This window comes from Onychostoma macrolepis, chromosome 03 (genome assembly GCF_012432095.1).
Source record: "Onychostoma macrolepis isolate SWU-2019 chromosome 03, ASM1243209v1, whole genome shotgun sequence".
Lineage (NCBI taxonomy): Eukaryota > Metazoa > Chordata > Actinopteri > Cypriniformes > Cyprinidae > Onychostoma > Onychostoma macrolepis.
The window spans coordinates 51588437-51604248 of record NC_081157.1 but is presented as its reverse complement, the minus strand read 5'-3'; the positions used below and the strand labels follow the sequence as shown (position 1 = coordinate 51604248).

Sequence of the window (15812 nt, the reverse complement as noted above, 5' to 3'; positions counted from 1 at the left end):
ACGACTTTTTGTCTTGGCTTGCTCTGTCTGTGCTGTTTCTAAGACTTCCAATCGACCCTCGGCGGGACTCCTCCAGCCGCTGTTAGTTCCTTCGAGACCCTGGTCCCATATCTCGCTAGATTTCGTTACGGGTCTTCCACCCTCGCAGGGCAACACGGTGGTTTTGACCGTGGTGGACCGGTTCTCGAAGGCAACTCATTTTATCCCTCTGCCCAAACTGCCTTCTGCCAGAGAAACAGCGGTTGCTGTCATTGACCACGTTTTGCATTCATGGCCTCCCGACGGACGTGATCTCTGACAGGGGCCTCAGTTTATTTCAAATTTTGGAAAGAGTTTTGTCACTTATTAGGTGACTGTTAGTCTTTCGCCTGGATATCATCCTCAGAGTAATGGCCAGACGGAAAGAGCAAATCAAGATTTAGAACGCATGTTGCGATGTTTGGTTTCTCAGAATCCGTCCTCCTGGAGCCAGCAGCTCTCATGGGTTGAGTACGCTCATAACTCTTTACCGGTATCGCCACGGGCCTATCTCCGTTTGAGGGTAGTTTAGGGTACCAGCCACCTGTTTTTCCCTGTACTGAATCTGAAGTCGCGGTCCCTCCGCTCACGCCTTTGTTCAGAGGTGTCGTCGCACCTGGAGCAGAGCCAGACAGACTCTCCTCCGGTGGGAGCGCGCACCAAGGCCCAAGCCGATCGCCACCGGTCTAAGCCTCCCGCTCACGTCGTTGGTCAAAAAGTGTGGCTTTCATCTAAAACATTCCTCTTCGCACCGTTTGTAATAAACTTGCTCCCAAATTCATTGGCCCGTTTACTGTCACCAAGATCATTAGTCCGGTGGCAGTCCGCCTCAAACTTCATCCTGCGTACAGGAGAGTTCATTCCGTCTTTCATGTTTCTAAATTAAAGCCCGTATTTCATTCTGCTATTAACCCGCCTGTCCCGGTTCCCCCACCGCCGCGTCTCGTAGATGGGGAACCTGCTTATTTGGTGAAACGTATTCTGGACTCGAGACGGAAGGGTCAAGGATTTCAGTACTTGGTGGACTGGGAGGGTTACGGTCCAGAGGAGAGGAGTTGGGTGCCTGCGAGAGACATACTGGATCACTCTCTTATCGATGATTACAATCGGCAGGCAGGCGCTTCTGGGAGCGCCGAGAGGCGCTCTTAGGAGGAGGGGTACTGTCACGGTTCATGGGTCTCTGTGCTCATTCCTGGGTGTGTGCGGTGTTGCGTGGTTCTGCCGCTGCTGGCAACCCGTTTCCTAATCAGCGCTTCACCTGCACCCTATTTCACTGCCTATATCTGGGTCGCTCTCTCATGATCCTTTGTCAGTTCGTTTTCTCGCTCACCTCTGTTTGTTCTCTCCGGCTTCTAGTGTGTTCTGTGACCTGCTTGGATTTACCCTCCGCGGCTGGACTTCTGTTCTCGGACCTTTGCTCTAGGAGCTAGGACGTCTCTGGGATTATTTGGATACTGTTGTGGTTTCTGCCTTCTGTGAAATCAATAAACTGTTTCCTTCACTCACTATTGGATCCGAGTCTCTCCTTACGTGACATGAAGTATTTTGCATTTGATTTGGATGAGAGGTTTTGCATAAGAGATCAAAGTGCAAAAACTGTATAAAGCAAGAAAAACACAGATGCTGATTCAGACGCCATCAACCTTCAGTCTGTCTGTAAGTAATGCTTATCTTAATCTTATACTCTTGAGGTTAAAGTTGAGATAAATATGACTTTAAAAATTTAAAGTTAAATATGAGATTTAACAGACATTTTAATGATTGTATTTCAGTTTCGGTTTCTAATGGAAAATATAATTATACATACCAAATTATAATTAGGATCTTGGAAAAATCAAATAGAAGTAAGGAGTTCTGCTGGATGTTTATGCTGCATGTATTTTCTGGGTGTGACCAAAATTGCTGTGTTAAAATTACAGGTAAAGAGGGTTTGACTAAATATTTAGGTGGGAAGAGAGCAGATTGATGTTATCCAGGTATTTGATAAATCTGTGAGCAGTTATATAAATTGAAAATGTAATAAATTTGCTTTTCTCACAGGTGAATCATTCATCATGAGGACTAATTTACTCTTGCTGCTTTCATCAGGTTAGTTCAGTGTTTTTGTATATGTTTAATTCCACATTTACAATTGTATTCCATCATTTTTTTGGTACACTGTCATTTAATCCCATCCCATTCAACTCAAACCTCAAGGTAACAAATATTCAACAACAACAAAAAATCTTACACATTTACATATTTTTTATCTTTGTTTTTTTTTTTTTTTTTTTTAGTAAAATATATAAACATTCTTAGATCTACAGTAGATATATTTACTTCAGAGGCAAAATTGCTAATATGCTTAATATTTCACTCCTACATACAATGCAAACTACTAACAAGACACTTAGTTTAAACCAGGCATCCTCAAATCTGGCCCACTCCTGCAGAGTTTAGATCTAACCCTAATCAAACACACCTGAGCATGCTAATCGGAGTCTTCAAGATCATTAGAAAATCACAGGTAGGTGAGTTTGATCAGGGTTGGAGCTAAACTCTGCAGCAGATTGGCCCTCCAGGGAAAGATTTGAGGAACCCTGGTTTAAACTTTTTTGTGGTCACTCATTTTTAATTAAATTAGGCAGACCACACAATATACACAGCGACATGGATTAAAAGAACATTCACTTCTCTTAGATGTTGATTTCAGATGTTTCTGAAGTGCACTGAAAACTGCTACCACAATCATTAGCCAGATATTTGAATGCTGAGCAGCGATCTCATTGGCTACAAATATGGGAGAGAACCAAAAAACTGTGACATGTGACAATCTCATTAGGTCAGATTGAGTTAGATCTATCGGACTGCGCCATCTAGAATTGCATGCCAGAAACTCTAGATATGACTTTGTATATGTCACATGGAATATTTTAACAAAGTCCTTATTACCTTTCTGGGGCTTGAACATGGTAGTTCTGTTGATTGTGTGAGAAAACTGGTTACTTTCAAGCCGTTTGCACTATATCGTATCAGTGTGACAGTTTATGACATGGCAAATGACTAAAGCACTTTGATGACAAGTTGGTGTCTCATATTTATTCATGAGACTGCATGTTCTGAGAAGATGCACATGTTGATTTCCTATGACAGATGCTTTAAACTGATCGATACATACAGTATTGTTCAAAATAATAGCAGTACAATGTGACTAACCAGAATAATCAAGGTTTTTAGTATATTTTTTATTGCTACGTGGCAAACAAGTTACCAGTAGGTGCAGTAGATTCTCAGAAAACAAACAAGACCCAGCATTCATGATATGCACGCTCTTAAGGCTGTGCAATTGGGCAATTAGTTGAAAGGGGTGTGTTAAAAAAAATAGCAGTGTCTGCCTTTGACTGTACAAACTCAAAACTATTTTGTACAAACGTTTTTGTTTCTAGGATTTAGCAATCCTGTGAATCACTAAACTAATATTTAGTTGTATGACCACAGTTTTTTAAAACTGCTTCACATCTGTGTGGCATGGAGTCAACCAACTTGTGGCACCTCTCAGCTGTTATTCCACTCCATGATTCTTTAACAACATTCCACAATTCATTCACATTTCTTGGTTTTGCTTCAGAAACAGCATTTTTTATGTTTGGATTAAGGTCTGGAGATTGGGCTGGCCACTCCATAACATTAATTTTGTTGGTTTGGAACCAAGACTTTGCTCGTTTACTAGTGTGTTTGGGGTCATTGTCTTGTTGAAACAACCATTTCAAGGGCATGTCCTCTTCAGCATAGGGCAACATGACCTCTTCAAGTATTTTAACATATGCAAACTGATCCATGATCCCTGGTATGCGATAAATAGGCCCAACACCATAGTAGGAGAAAGATGCCCATATCATGATTGTAAGGAGTGAAATTATTTCCTTTATGAAAATAACTCCTCGTGAAGCCAAAACTTAGGAACTCTTACAATTCAAATCTCAGGCCACAAAACAAACTCTTCATTTAGACTTTGATCTCTTTGTGAAGCCAAACACCCAGGAACCCTTACAATGCAAATGTCATGCCGCAAGACAATAAACTCTCTAATCAGACAAGAAGATCTGAGAGAAAGACCATTTGGTCCACTCACCCATCCTCCCCCCCTGGGCTCATGGTACTGGTCACTGAAAGAACTCAAGTTGCTACTCTTACATAAATATTTACTATATCTTAAGAATTAATGATCGTAACCCTTTCATGTTTGGTATCATTTTAAAGGTCTTGGTGCGATGGGCAAACTGGTCTCAATTTCACAGTAGTCACTTGTATTATGAGAAATATTGAAAACTTAAGTTAACTCTGTGCTTCTGTTGTGGGCGGTCTCCCTTCAAAATTTGATAAACATTGCTCTACAGGTGTGACCATTTGGGGCACGAGAACATCTCCTCCTGAGGCTTCTCATCCCCCATACACAGATCTAATCTGTTTTGGGGCAGAGAATAAATGTTTATGGGCCTTTTGTTCTGGTAGTATTTAAGGGTAAGTTGCAAATCAGTCGGGGTGATTTGTAGCCAGATCAGCCCGTAGTGTGGAGTGTGTTTAATATGTTCCATACTATGTATTTTCTTCTTGAATTCAGGTAAACATTTTACTCTTAGATGCATCTTTGAACAACTGATGTTATGTATTCTCTTATTTTTGAATTGGCTTCTTATTGTTTTATGTAATTGGCACGACACGTTTACCTGACTAATAATAAATTGTTATATACGGGAAAAGACTAAATAAGCTACACTTTTTATCATAAGCAAGCAGTTGGCGGCAGACAATTAGGTATTAGTCTACCTACATCCTCTGACTAACATCGGACTGGCGAGTTTGTGATCGTGAGACCGGCGCTCCGGCCGACGCTATAGGCTCAAAAGAGACATTAGGTCCCCAGTGAACGGATAATTGAAAACATGGTATGTCGAGAATAATCAAATATCTAAATTAATATATAAGTGATATTTGTGATCAGTGTTTAATTAGAAGTATAGTCTAAATTTAATGATCACTTGAAATTGGAGTCAGATCAAGCACGGAGCTAGGTCAAAATTGAAACTAAATTCAGAAGCGCAAGTAAAAGACCGAACATGCATTAAACCTTCGTCCAGGCCGCTGGATTCCGTTGTTTGGGCTAGCGGGTGGATCCTTACATGATGCTTGCACCACCATGCTTCACTGTCTTCACTGTGTACTGTGGCTTGAATTCAGAGTTTGGGGGTCGTCTCACAAACTGCCTGTGGCCCTTGGACCCAAAAAGAACAATTTTACTCTCATCAGTCCACAAAATGTTCCTCCATTTCTCTTTAGGCCAGTTGATGTGTTCTTTGGCAAATTGTAACCTCTTCTGCACATGCCTTTTTTTTAACAGAGGGACTTTGCGGGGGATTCTAGAAAATAGATTCGCTTCACACAGACGTCTTCTAACTGTCACAGTACTTACAGGTAACTCCAGACTGTCTTTGATCATCCTGGAGGTGATCATTGGCTGAGCCTTTGCCATTCTGGTTATTCTTCGATCCATTTTGATGGTTGTCTTCCGTTTTCTTCCACGTTTCTCTGGTTTTGCTCTCCATTTTAAGGCATTGGAGATCATTTTAGCTGAACAGCCTATAAGTTTTTGCACCTCTTTATAGGTTTTCCCCTCTCCAATCAACTTTTTAATCAAAGTACGCTGTTCTTCTGAACAATGTCTTGAACGACCCATTTTCCTCAGGCTTTCAAATGCATGTTTAGCAAGTGCTGGCTTCATCCTTAAATAGGGGCCACATGATTCACACCTGTTTCTTCACAAAATTGATGACCTCAGTGATTGAATGCCACACTGCTATTTTTTTGAACACACCCCTTTCAACTAATTCAACTATTTGCCCAATTGCACAGCCTTAAGAGGGTCCATATCATGAATGCTGGGTCTTGTTTGTTTTCTGAGAATCTACTGCACCTACTGGTAACTTGTTTGCCACGTAGCAATAAAAAATATACTAAAAACCTTGATTATTCTGGTTAGTCACATTGTACTGCTATTATTTTGAACAATACTGTATAATGCAATGTTAAACCATACACATCTACATGTGTAGGCCTACTCCAATATTTTTGTTCTGTATTTTCTTCCTTTATCAGCTCTGATGAACGTGACATTCTCACGGCGTCATGAGTTTATCTATGTGTCCTCATCCGTGAACTGGACGACTGCACAGAAGTACTGCAGACAGCATTACACTGATCTCGCCACCATTGATGACCACGCGGATCACGATACGCTGCTGAAAACTGCGGGAATGGGAAATGTTTGGCTTGGACTCTATCGGACAACAGGTAGTGGAGTCTTTGTCTGGTCAGATGGGAGCAGCTCCTCATTCAGACTCTGGGAATCTGGACAACCGAACAGTCAGTTGTGTGTTAATGTTTACGGTGGAAAGTGGTACGATCGCGACTGTGTTGGCCCCGTTCCATTTGCTTGTTACATTGGTGAGTTTATATTTAATATACATATTTTAGCTTTGTTTTATTTTTATTTCATTATTATTATTTTTTTTTCTGACCTGCTGGTCAAGTTATTATTATATTTTAAATAACGCCTATTTAAGTATTAACATTTTATTTAGTACGTGTTTTAATTGCTATCCTGGGCTCGTATTCACAAAACATTTTATCTTAACACTAAGAGTTCTCCTAAATAGCAGTAAAAGTTTTTAGCTAAGCGTTAACTCTTAAAACCTATTCAAAGAGCTGCTGAGACATTCTTTTACTAAGGAATAGAGAGAAGTCTTAAGCTAAGAGTAAGGGGGTGGGGTTTACCTCGTTGCTATGGATGATGTCACTATGCACACAGTGATTGACTGATAGTCTCTGTCAGAGATTAGGCTTGTTTGATATGCGCCTCGCCTCGCCTGAAATGTAGGCAAGAGTAGGCGGCTGCAGTGAGGGGAGGAGTGAAATAAGTGCAGTCAAGACGGACAGTTCTGCCTTCTCAAAGTGGAACAGATAGCAGCGAGATCAAAGGTGGATATCACGTTATTCTCACTCATATGCTGTGCTGGTGATAAACATAATAAAATTTCAGTTCTGTTGCTTTTATATGAATATAAATATGAACAAGACACTCAAAGTGCTTGCTATTTAATTCCATATGAAAGGCGTATTTATCATCCATTTTTATTTTAATTCAAACATGTATTTCAGATTTTTATAGAAAATATGGCAACAATCACATATCTCACACAGAGATTGCACTATCATAGTGTTTGGGGATATTCATGCACAATTTAAATACATAATAGCATGAAATCCGATTAAAAAATTACCAATGAGCATTAAGTTGTGTCGTCAGTCAGTTGTTTCCCATCATGCTTTTGATCAGCGCAGTCGGTGGAGAGCAACTTTGCACGACTGCTCAATCCGACACAGCTGCCTCGCCGTCGCGAGAGCTTTTTGGCACACGTCAGCATGACATCAGAGAAAGTTGGACGTAACTCAGACACTTTTCTAACCGGCATGCATCTCGCGGTGATCGGTTCTGCACAGATTTTGCTCATCTCAAACAAGCCTATTTATTCATAGAAATATTGTAGAGCGCAACATTATGTTGCCATATTCAAATAAAGATTTTAAAATGCAAGTGTCATATGTTCAGCTAATTATCAGCCTCTTACAGGTATGCTTCTCGAAAACAATTAGTGAATATGCATATAAACAGCCTTTTAGTTAACAGAGTAGAATAATCATGGCTGATAGGAAGACATGTAAACATAAAAGAAAACCAAACTGGACGCAGAACAGCTGTTACTTCTTGCTCAACTGGTTAAGTAAATACATTTTATTTATAGAGCACATTTAAATTCAGCTTACACTGACCAAAGTGCTGTACAAAACAATCATAAAATAAAACAGAATTAGATTTTTTTTTTTTTTTTAAGAAAGAAAATAAATCAAAGGAAAATTTGGAATTGGGATAACCTCCATACTGTTATGCTTGGTGGTGGTAAAGGGGCCAGCATATCTGCCAGCTTCTTGCAGGGCAGGCACATCCTGATGTCCCGTGTTGACAGCCAGACCTACTGACCAGGTTGGTATGATGGAGCTTCGGATCGTCTGCGCACTGCCCGCTGGAGCTTATGGTGAGCCACATCCCAGACCCTCTCGCTCTCTCGGAACCAGTAGTCGATGGACGGAACATCAGACGGTTCCCCAGACCAGGGGTGGCTGGTAACCAAGTACGCACTGGAAGGAAGTGAGTCCAGTGGAAGGCTATCGGAGGGAATTCTGGGCATACTCGGCCCAGCCAAGGACATGGTTCCAAGAGTTCTGGTGGCCATGGCAGAAGGTTTGTAGGAAGCATCCAACGTCCTGGATCTTTCTCTCAGTCTGTCCTTTCGACTGAGGATGGTATCCTGATGAGAGGCTTACGGTCTTACGAGGCTCACAAAACACCTGTGAGCGAGAGGAAAAAAAAAAAAAAAAAAAGAGAAGTCTTCCAGACCCTAGATATAAACTGCGGTACTCTGTCCAAGACAATATCCTCAGGGATTCCATAATATCTGAAGACAGAATTGAACAAGAGTTCGGCGGTTTCCATTGCTGTAGGCAGGCCTCTGAGGGGAAGACAGGATTTAGAAAATCGGTCGATTACTACTAGCACACGTGTTACCATCAGAGACAGGTAGATCTGTGATGAAATCAACTCCTAGGTGTGACCAAGGGCGGATGGGAACGGGCAGCGAAAGGAGCTTGCTAGATGGTAAGTGGCGAGGGCTCTTGGAGCCCTGGATGAACCGTCTTACATCCCTGGCCATATTGGGCCACCAGAAGTGATCCTTCAGCAGCGAGAGGGTGCTGTTGCCCCCTGGGTGGCCAGTGCCCAAAGAAGTGTGAGTGGAGTGAATTAAAGGAATGCGTTGTGCACTGAGAACATATTGCAATCCTGGTGGTCAGCCCGACGGAGTGGCCGTGGAGGCATTGGAGGAGGTAACTGGAGTGGAAGTCCATTGGATGGGGTTGACGATTAGTCTTTCGGAGATGATGGGTTCAGGTTCTTCGTGGATCTCTTCTGGAGCATGGAGTCGGGAGAGGGCATCAGCCTTGACGTTTCTTGGACCTGGACGATAGGAGATTGCAAAATTGAATAGAGTAAAGAATAGTGCCCACCGAGCCTGGCGGGGACTAAGTCTCTTGGCTTCCCTCAGATATTGAAGGTTATTGTGATCAGTGAGGATGGTGAAAGGATGTTGTGCTCCCTCCAGCCAAATGCCTCCATTCCTCCAACGCTAGTTTGATGGCGAGGAGTTCCCTGTTGCCGATGTCATAATTCTTCTCCGCCAGGCTGATCTTGCGGGAGAAGGCGCATGGATGGAGTTTGGCTAAAGTCCCCTGCTGCTGAGTTACCCCAGTGGTGGAGGCGTCAACTTCTACAATGAAGGGTTTGTCGGGGTCTGGGTGAATGAGGATCGGTGCGCTAGAAAAAGCCTCCTTAAGATATGTGAAAGCTTCATTAGCAGCCGGTAACCAGGACAGAGACTTGGGCTTGTTTCTCAACAGGTTGGTGAGTGGACTGGTAATGGCACTGTAATTGTGGATGAACTGTCTGTAGAAATTGGAGAATCCCAGGAATCGTTGAAGTTCTTTGATTGTGGTAGGTACTGGCCAGTTCTTGATGGCTTCCACCTTCCCCTCGTCCATCTGGATGCCACCGTTGTCGATGTTGTACCCTAGGAACTGTACTGAGGGTTGGTGGAAGGAACATTTCTCTGCTTTAAGGAATAGATTGAACTCCCTCAGACATTTCAGGACCTCCTCAACGTGGCGGCGATGTTCGGCCATACTTCGGGAGTAGATGAGGATATCATCAATATAGATGAGGACAAATCGATGGAGAAACTCCCGGAGCACCTCATGCATGAAATCCTGGAATACGGAGGGGGCATTGACTAGTCCATACCGCATAACAAAATATTCGTAATGGCCAGTAGGGGTCACGAAGGCAGTCTTCCACTCGTCACCCTCCGTATCCGGAGGAGACTGTAGGCGATGCGGATGTCCAACTTGGTGAAGACGGTGGCTCCGCAGAGATGTTCCAGTGCCGCTGGGACGAGGGGAAGTGGATAACAGAACTTGATGGTAATCTTCTTAAGTGCCCGGCAGTCAATACAAGGACAAATACCGAAAGCCTCTGTCCTTCTTGGCCACAAAGAAACTCAAAGCAGCAGGGGACGTTGAAGGGCGGATGTAGCCTTGTTGTAAAGCCTCTTCCATGTACTCCTCCATGGCCTGATGGTTGAGGAGTGGGAGGAAAACAGTCAGGGAAACATTTGCTGCCCCACCTCAGGATCTTGCCGGTCTTCCAGGAGATGGCAGGATTGTGCTGCACAAACCACAGGCGCCCAAGAATCACGTCAGCGGTGGATCCCTCCAGAACCAGGAGATGAATCATCTCTTCATGTAATTGACCAACTTGTAGATGGATGGAACCCCGCACTGAAGCGAACATGTCTACGGCTGAGAGGTTTTCCTGTTATCGACTGGACTTGGTAAATCGTCTTAGTTGCTGTGGTCAGGAGGCTAAGCTGGTGACAGAGGCTCCCGGAGATAAAATTACCGACTGACCTGGAATCGAGGAGGGCACGTACTGGAATAGAGACGTTGGAGGCAGTAAGTATTACAACAGTGGTGAGGGGCTGCATATTTATAATAGCCAGCTTAACACTCACCATGGGTCGTGGAGGACAAATTGGGCATGAGGAGATTACATGCCCACCAGCACCACAGTACAGACACAATCCCTGGGTCAACTGCCTCTGCCGCTCAGCAGATGAGAGCTGATTGATATCTATTTGCATGGGTTCGTTGCCTGGTTCTGGAGTGCTGGTGATTTCTGGCCGACGGAGGAGTGACTGAGGATGGAGGATGATCCACATAGCAAGACTGCATCCAACTCGCACATCTGATAGATAACCGGATAAAATGTTCCAGTCCATAGGAGTCGTCATACACTGTGAGCTTCAACAGCAATCTCTGCTCGAGTCCCTGCCGGTATGTGGTGAGGACCAAGCACTCATTCCAGCCACTGGCTGCAGCAAGAGTTCTGAATTTGAGATAACAGTCATTAATGGACATGGAACCTTGACAAAGATGATATAGCTGCTCACCAGCTGATGAATCTCCCACTGGTCTGCCGAAAACCCCATGGAAGTTACAGTACCGGCTTGGGCTCAGATGGTTTCTACCCATTGGAACGCTCGTCCTGACAGCAGGGAGATGATAAAGGCGATTTAAGCTCTATCAGATTTATAGAAATGCAGTTGCATTTCCAGGGCCAATGAACACTGAAGTAGGAATCCGTTGCACTCCTCCCCCGTGCCAAAGAAGGGCGCTGGCCTGGCCATGGGACTGGCTACTACTGTCTAAGTAGTACTGGTGTTGGTGACGCTGGTGACCGGGGTTGTCGTGGTAGTGGTGGTGAGGAGAACCCGTCGGAGAGAATCCACAAGCTTCTGGAAGGGATCGGGTGCACTCATATTGCCTACTGAGTGGTCCGGTCTTCTGTTATGGAAGGAGACACAGAAGGTTAGAATCAATAGTGGATGTTTATTTATGGCAATAGAGGCTGAATGGAGAAAGGCAGGTGAGTAAACTGTTCAATGGATGAGTTCACGGGTTAATCGGGGTTTGTAATACGGATTCTTGCTCTTACAGGAGTTTGTGGAATAACTGGCAGCTGGATGGATGACAGCACACACCTCACTGGAGTATATGACAGAGCTGGTCACTTGGAAACAAAGGAAGAGACAGACGTTGGAGCAGATCACAGGAGGTAAGTACACGAGGAAGGTACGGATATCAATCTTTTGCTGGCATAGCATGAAGAGTCCACTTCATACAAACAAGACCGGACACTGGAGTGAAGTGAGGTGTGTGCTTTTGAAGCAGTCTTGATGAGGGTGCAGATTCAGAACAGGTGTGTGCAATCAGAACTCAGGTGAAGGAGTGTGCTGTGATTGGGTGGTGAGCGAGCCTGGCCGATCCGTGACACATACCAAAGGTGATACCTTTTTAAAAGCTCATTATCGTCAAATGTTTCTAAAATGCTTATGTTCGGAGGCAGATTGCTGGCAACAGCCATTTTAGGAATAGTTTGTGGCTTGGTCTTAGTGACTTAGGACTCCTCTTCACTACTACTAACGTTTCACAGATTTAGGACTGACACGTCCATTATTTTTTTAGTTTTCTCCTAAATCGGTGAGTTATGAGCTACTTTTAGCCTTAAGATGTTTTGTGAATACAGGCCCAGATGTTCGCAAGAAAGGGGTGAACAGTTTGATTAAGCAAAATCTCAGACAGGTTTATGTAAACCATATACATCTGTATATGATTTACAGATATAACTATTAAATCATATACAGTTATATTTTAAAGACATTTTCATTAATGGACTAATTTCAGTGAAGTGGTTTTCCTCTACTGATCGATTCATTATGATTCCGAGGATACATTTACACAGCAATAATTGTGCTGAAAGCAAAAAAGTTTCACATACAGATGACAACATTGTCAAAACAATCCCTGTTCACACAGATCTGCTAAAATGACTAAAAATGCTGTATAATGCATGCCAGGGCCAGAAGTTGGCAATGCCACTTTGTAAAGAAACACTACATGCCTGCAAATATACTGACAGAACAAGTGATACTCATGCATATGATGTCACTGACACAATACTGGTATAGTTTTCAAAAACTTGCACTTTGAAACCCGTTTTCAAAAGTTTAGGTTTTCAAGCCCCTAAAATGATGCTGTTGTGTAAATGAACGACCAAAATGCATCAACCGTTTTACAATTTTAGTTGAGTGTAACAGTGTCTTGTAAATGGCCCCTAAATACTTCATCTGTGTGTTCCTGACAGACTGGAAGAGACAAATCGTGAGAGTGGAGATGAAATCAAGTCAAAATCTGAATGATCCTGTGGTGATGAACAGGATTTTAGGGAAGGTGAGTCTCACACACATCCTCATAGAAAAACACACCTGGAACTTTCTGATTTAGAATAGAATGAACCAATAGGGACTCCATACCATTGCAATCCCAATGGAAAAAGACAACAGCAATCTCTTTCTGTTCTTCAGATTGAGCAGGTACTGAAGGAGAAGGGTTTGTCACAATATGCTAAACTGTCATGGAGAACCCAGTCCAATGGGAATGTCTTCCAAAAGAATTACCAGAAGAGGGATGCCCCTAAACACTCTTGCGTTTCAAAACTGCGTAAATGAACACTTGCCACCTAACTAACCACCTGACTAGCTGAACATGTATGTCTGACACATTATTTATTTGTTTTAGCTCTTGATGGCGTGCAGAAAAAGTGGTATTTAATGTTCAATACTGCTACAATCAACTCAATTACATTTTTTTCAATTTACATCATTAGAAAGTAACAAATGACTGTGATTTGTCCAAGCCGACCAGTGCTGAGAAAAGTAACAAGTATCATATGAAAAGCAGTCTGAATAATCTGAGTCGAAAATACCCATTAATATTTTATATTTAGACTCGTCATCATAGCAATTGTACGTGCTTTATTTCAACTTAGATTAAAAGTTAATCTTTTGGCTTGCTTTGTTGGCTTGACCGCATTGACACTATTGGATGAGAACTAACCTGATGATGATATCACTGTTGTTTCCAGAGCTGCTTTATACAGTAGATGAATCACACTAATTAAATAATTGATGGACTTTACACAGTTATTGAACCAAACTGAACAATGAACTGATTTCAGCTAGAAATGAATGTTTTCTATTGTCTTGATAGAGCTGCTTTACAGGAGGATTGAATTATGTTTGCATCACTAAATCATTATTTTCCTGTTTATCACTGTGAAGCTGCTTTGAAACAATGCACATTGTATAAAGTGCTGTTAATAAATAAAGGTGACTTGACTTCATTAAGGTTCACTGAATTCATTAAGCTGTTTTAAAAATACTGGATTTGAAAATTACTGTATGCTATGTACAATTTCTGTACAGAAAAAAAATAAAATAATCTTCACTGCAGGTGAGTGGATAACATTTCAGGCCCCTTGTTTGACTCTGTTTCCAAAGTTTCAACATGTTCTGCTTCACTGTCTGCTTTGACTAATCCGTCGTCTGCTCGTCTGTAATTCAAAATGGAAGTACAAGGGATAAAGCAAATGAGGTTTTGTAAACTAATTCCTGTCACAAATGATGGAACTCGCGGCTGGCTGATTTCACTGCTGACAAAGAGGTACTTTCAATAAAACTTGGTTGGTTGCCTGAGTATGCAGTGGAAAGGGAAAAAAAATGAAATCAGTGCTGTAGAGAAAGAGAGAGATGCAAAATATCTGGATTTGTTTGAGAAAGCAACATTAGGAGGCTCGTTACAATGCTAGTCTTAAGGTTTTAGGTTTCTTTCAGTGACAGAAATAAAATAATAATAATAATAATAATAATTGTCCTTTATCATTACGTTCACAATAATTAGAGGCCACAACTCATTACACCATTAGTACTCCAACGACCTTGTGTAAACGCCATTTTTTTTAAACCAATCTCTCCATCTTCAGTAACACCCAATAACACCACAGTTAGCACAGATAAAGTTAACATGTTAATTTTTTTTTGACTGTATAACGTTGACTTTTAACTTCCTTTTTAACTGTTTGTTCTGGCAAAAAGATGAACACTGCAACAATATTACTAACTGAGAGGAAAGTTGGCAGCAGCTGCATTTGAATGAAGTGAGAGAAATGAAAGAATTGCCAGACGTGTGATTATTATTCAGCGTTGCTACAGAGGCCATTATCAGGGAATAACCACTGATCTGTAAGAATTACAGAACCTCAGACACTTTGAACTTCTGAGATGGACAACACCAACACAGTGTATTAACATACAGACATCTGTCTCCACATCCCACTGAGAGAAAATGCGGGAAAACGCCTCTCTCACATATGCATCAGTACCTTTTCATCCCCTTCCTTCCCCTCACCCATCCTTCCCTTCACTCAGCTCAAAATGGTCAATAGTAGATTGTAATGTTCTACGTGAATGCAAGTGATATTTACAGTCATGTTTGGTCAGAGGTGGACAGTAACAAAGTAAATTTACTTGAGTATTGTACTTAAGTAGACTTTTTGAGTATCTGTACTTTACTCGAGTATTATTCTTTTCTGGAAACTTGCGACTTTAACTTCACTACATTTGAAAGACAAATATCCTACTTTTTACTCAACTACATTTATATCAAGGTCCACAAGTAGAAACTATGTAGCAGTTTTTACAGTGTGCATTTTCAGATTCACTGAACTCTTTTTTTTTTTTCTGCGAAAATCCAGCCTGTGATCTGCCAGGACCTTCTTGTATTGCCAAGTCTTACAGTATTTCCAAGCCTGCAGTTTTCCGCCTAGCTTTGAATGGACATTTGGCTGATATTTTTTACGCAAATCTGGCAACCTCGGGATCTTCTCCACTAAACTAATGTAAACGTCCGCGCTACTGCACAGCTAAAAGCGCTCTAAAAAGGCATGTGTTAACTCATTAAAGCCATTTGGAAAATTAACCATGTTTTTACTATAGTAACCATAACTATGGTATTTGCAGTAAAATCAAAGTATCCACAAATTTACTATTATCTCACTATAGTAACCATAATTATGCTATTTGTAGTAACTTCAGTAACCACAAATTTACCATAGTTTCATTATAGTCAGTTTAATTTTTGTAGTTAAACTATAGCAATACAAATGGTAGGCTAATATATCTGTCAAAAATGAC

General features: G+C 41.9%; 1 protein-coding gene across 1 annotated transcript; it reads left to right on the top strand.

The window, feature by feature from the left end:
• Nucleotides 1-744: 744 nt before the first annotated feature.
• LOC131536172 (C-type lectin 1-like) lies at nucleotides 745-15500 on the top strand. Its single transcript, XM_058768918.1, has 4 exons — nucleotides 745-2214; nucleotides 6151-6498; nucleotides 12926-13011; nucleotides 13146-15500. The coding sequence occupies exons 2-4, from the start codon at nucleotides 6156-6158 to the stop codon at nucleotides 13287-13289; spliced, it is 573 nt and encodes a 190-aa protein (XP_058624901.1). The 5' UTR covers nucleotides 745-2214; nucleotides 6151-6155; the 3' UTR covers nucleotides 13290-15500.
• The last annotated feature ends 312 nt before the right edge of the window (nucleotides 15501-15812 follow it).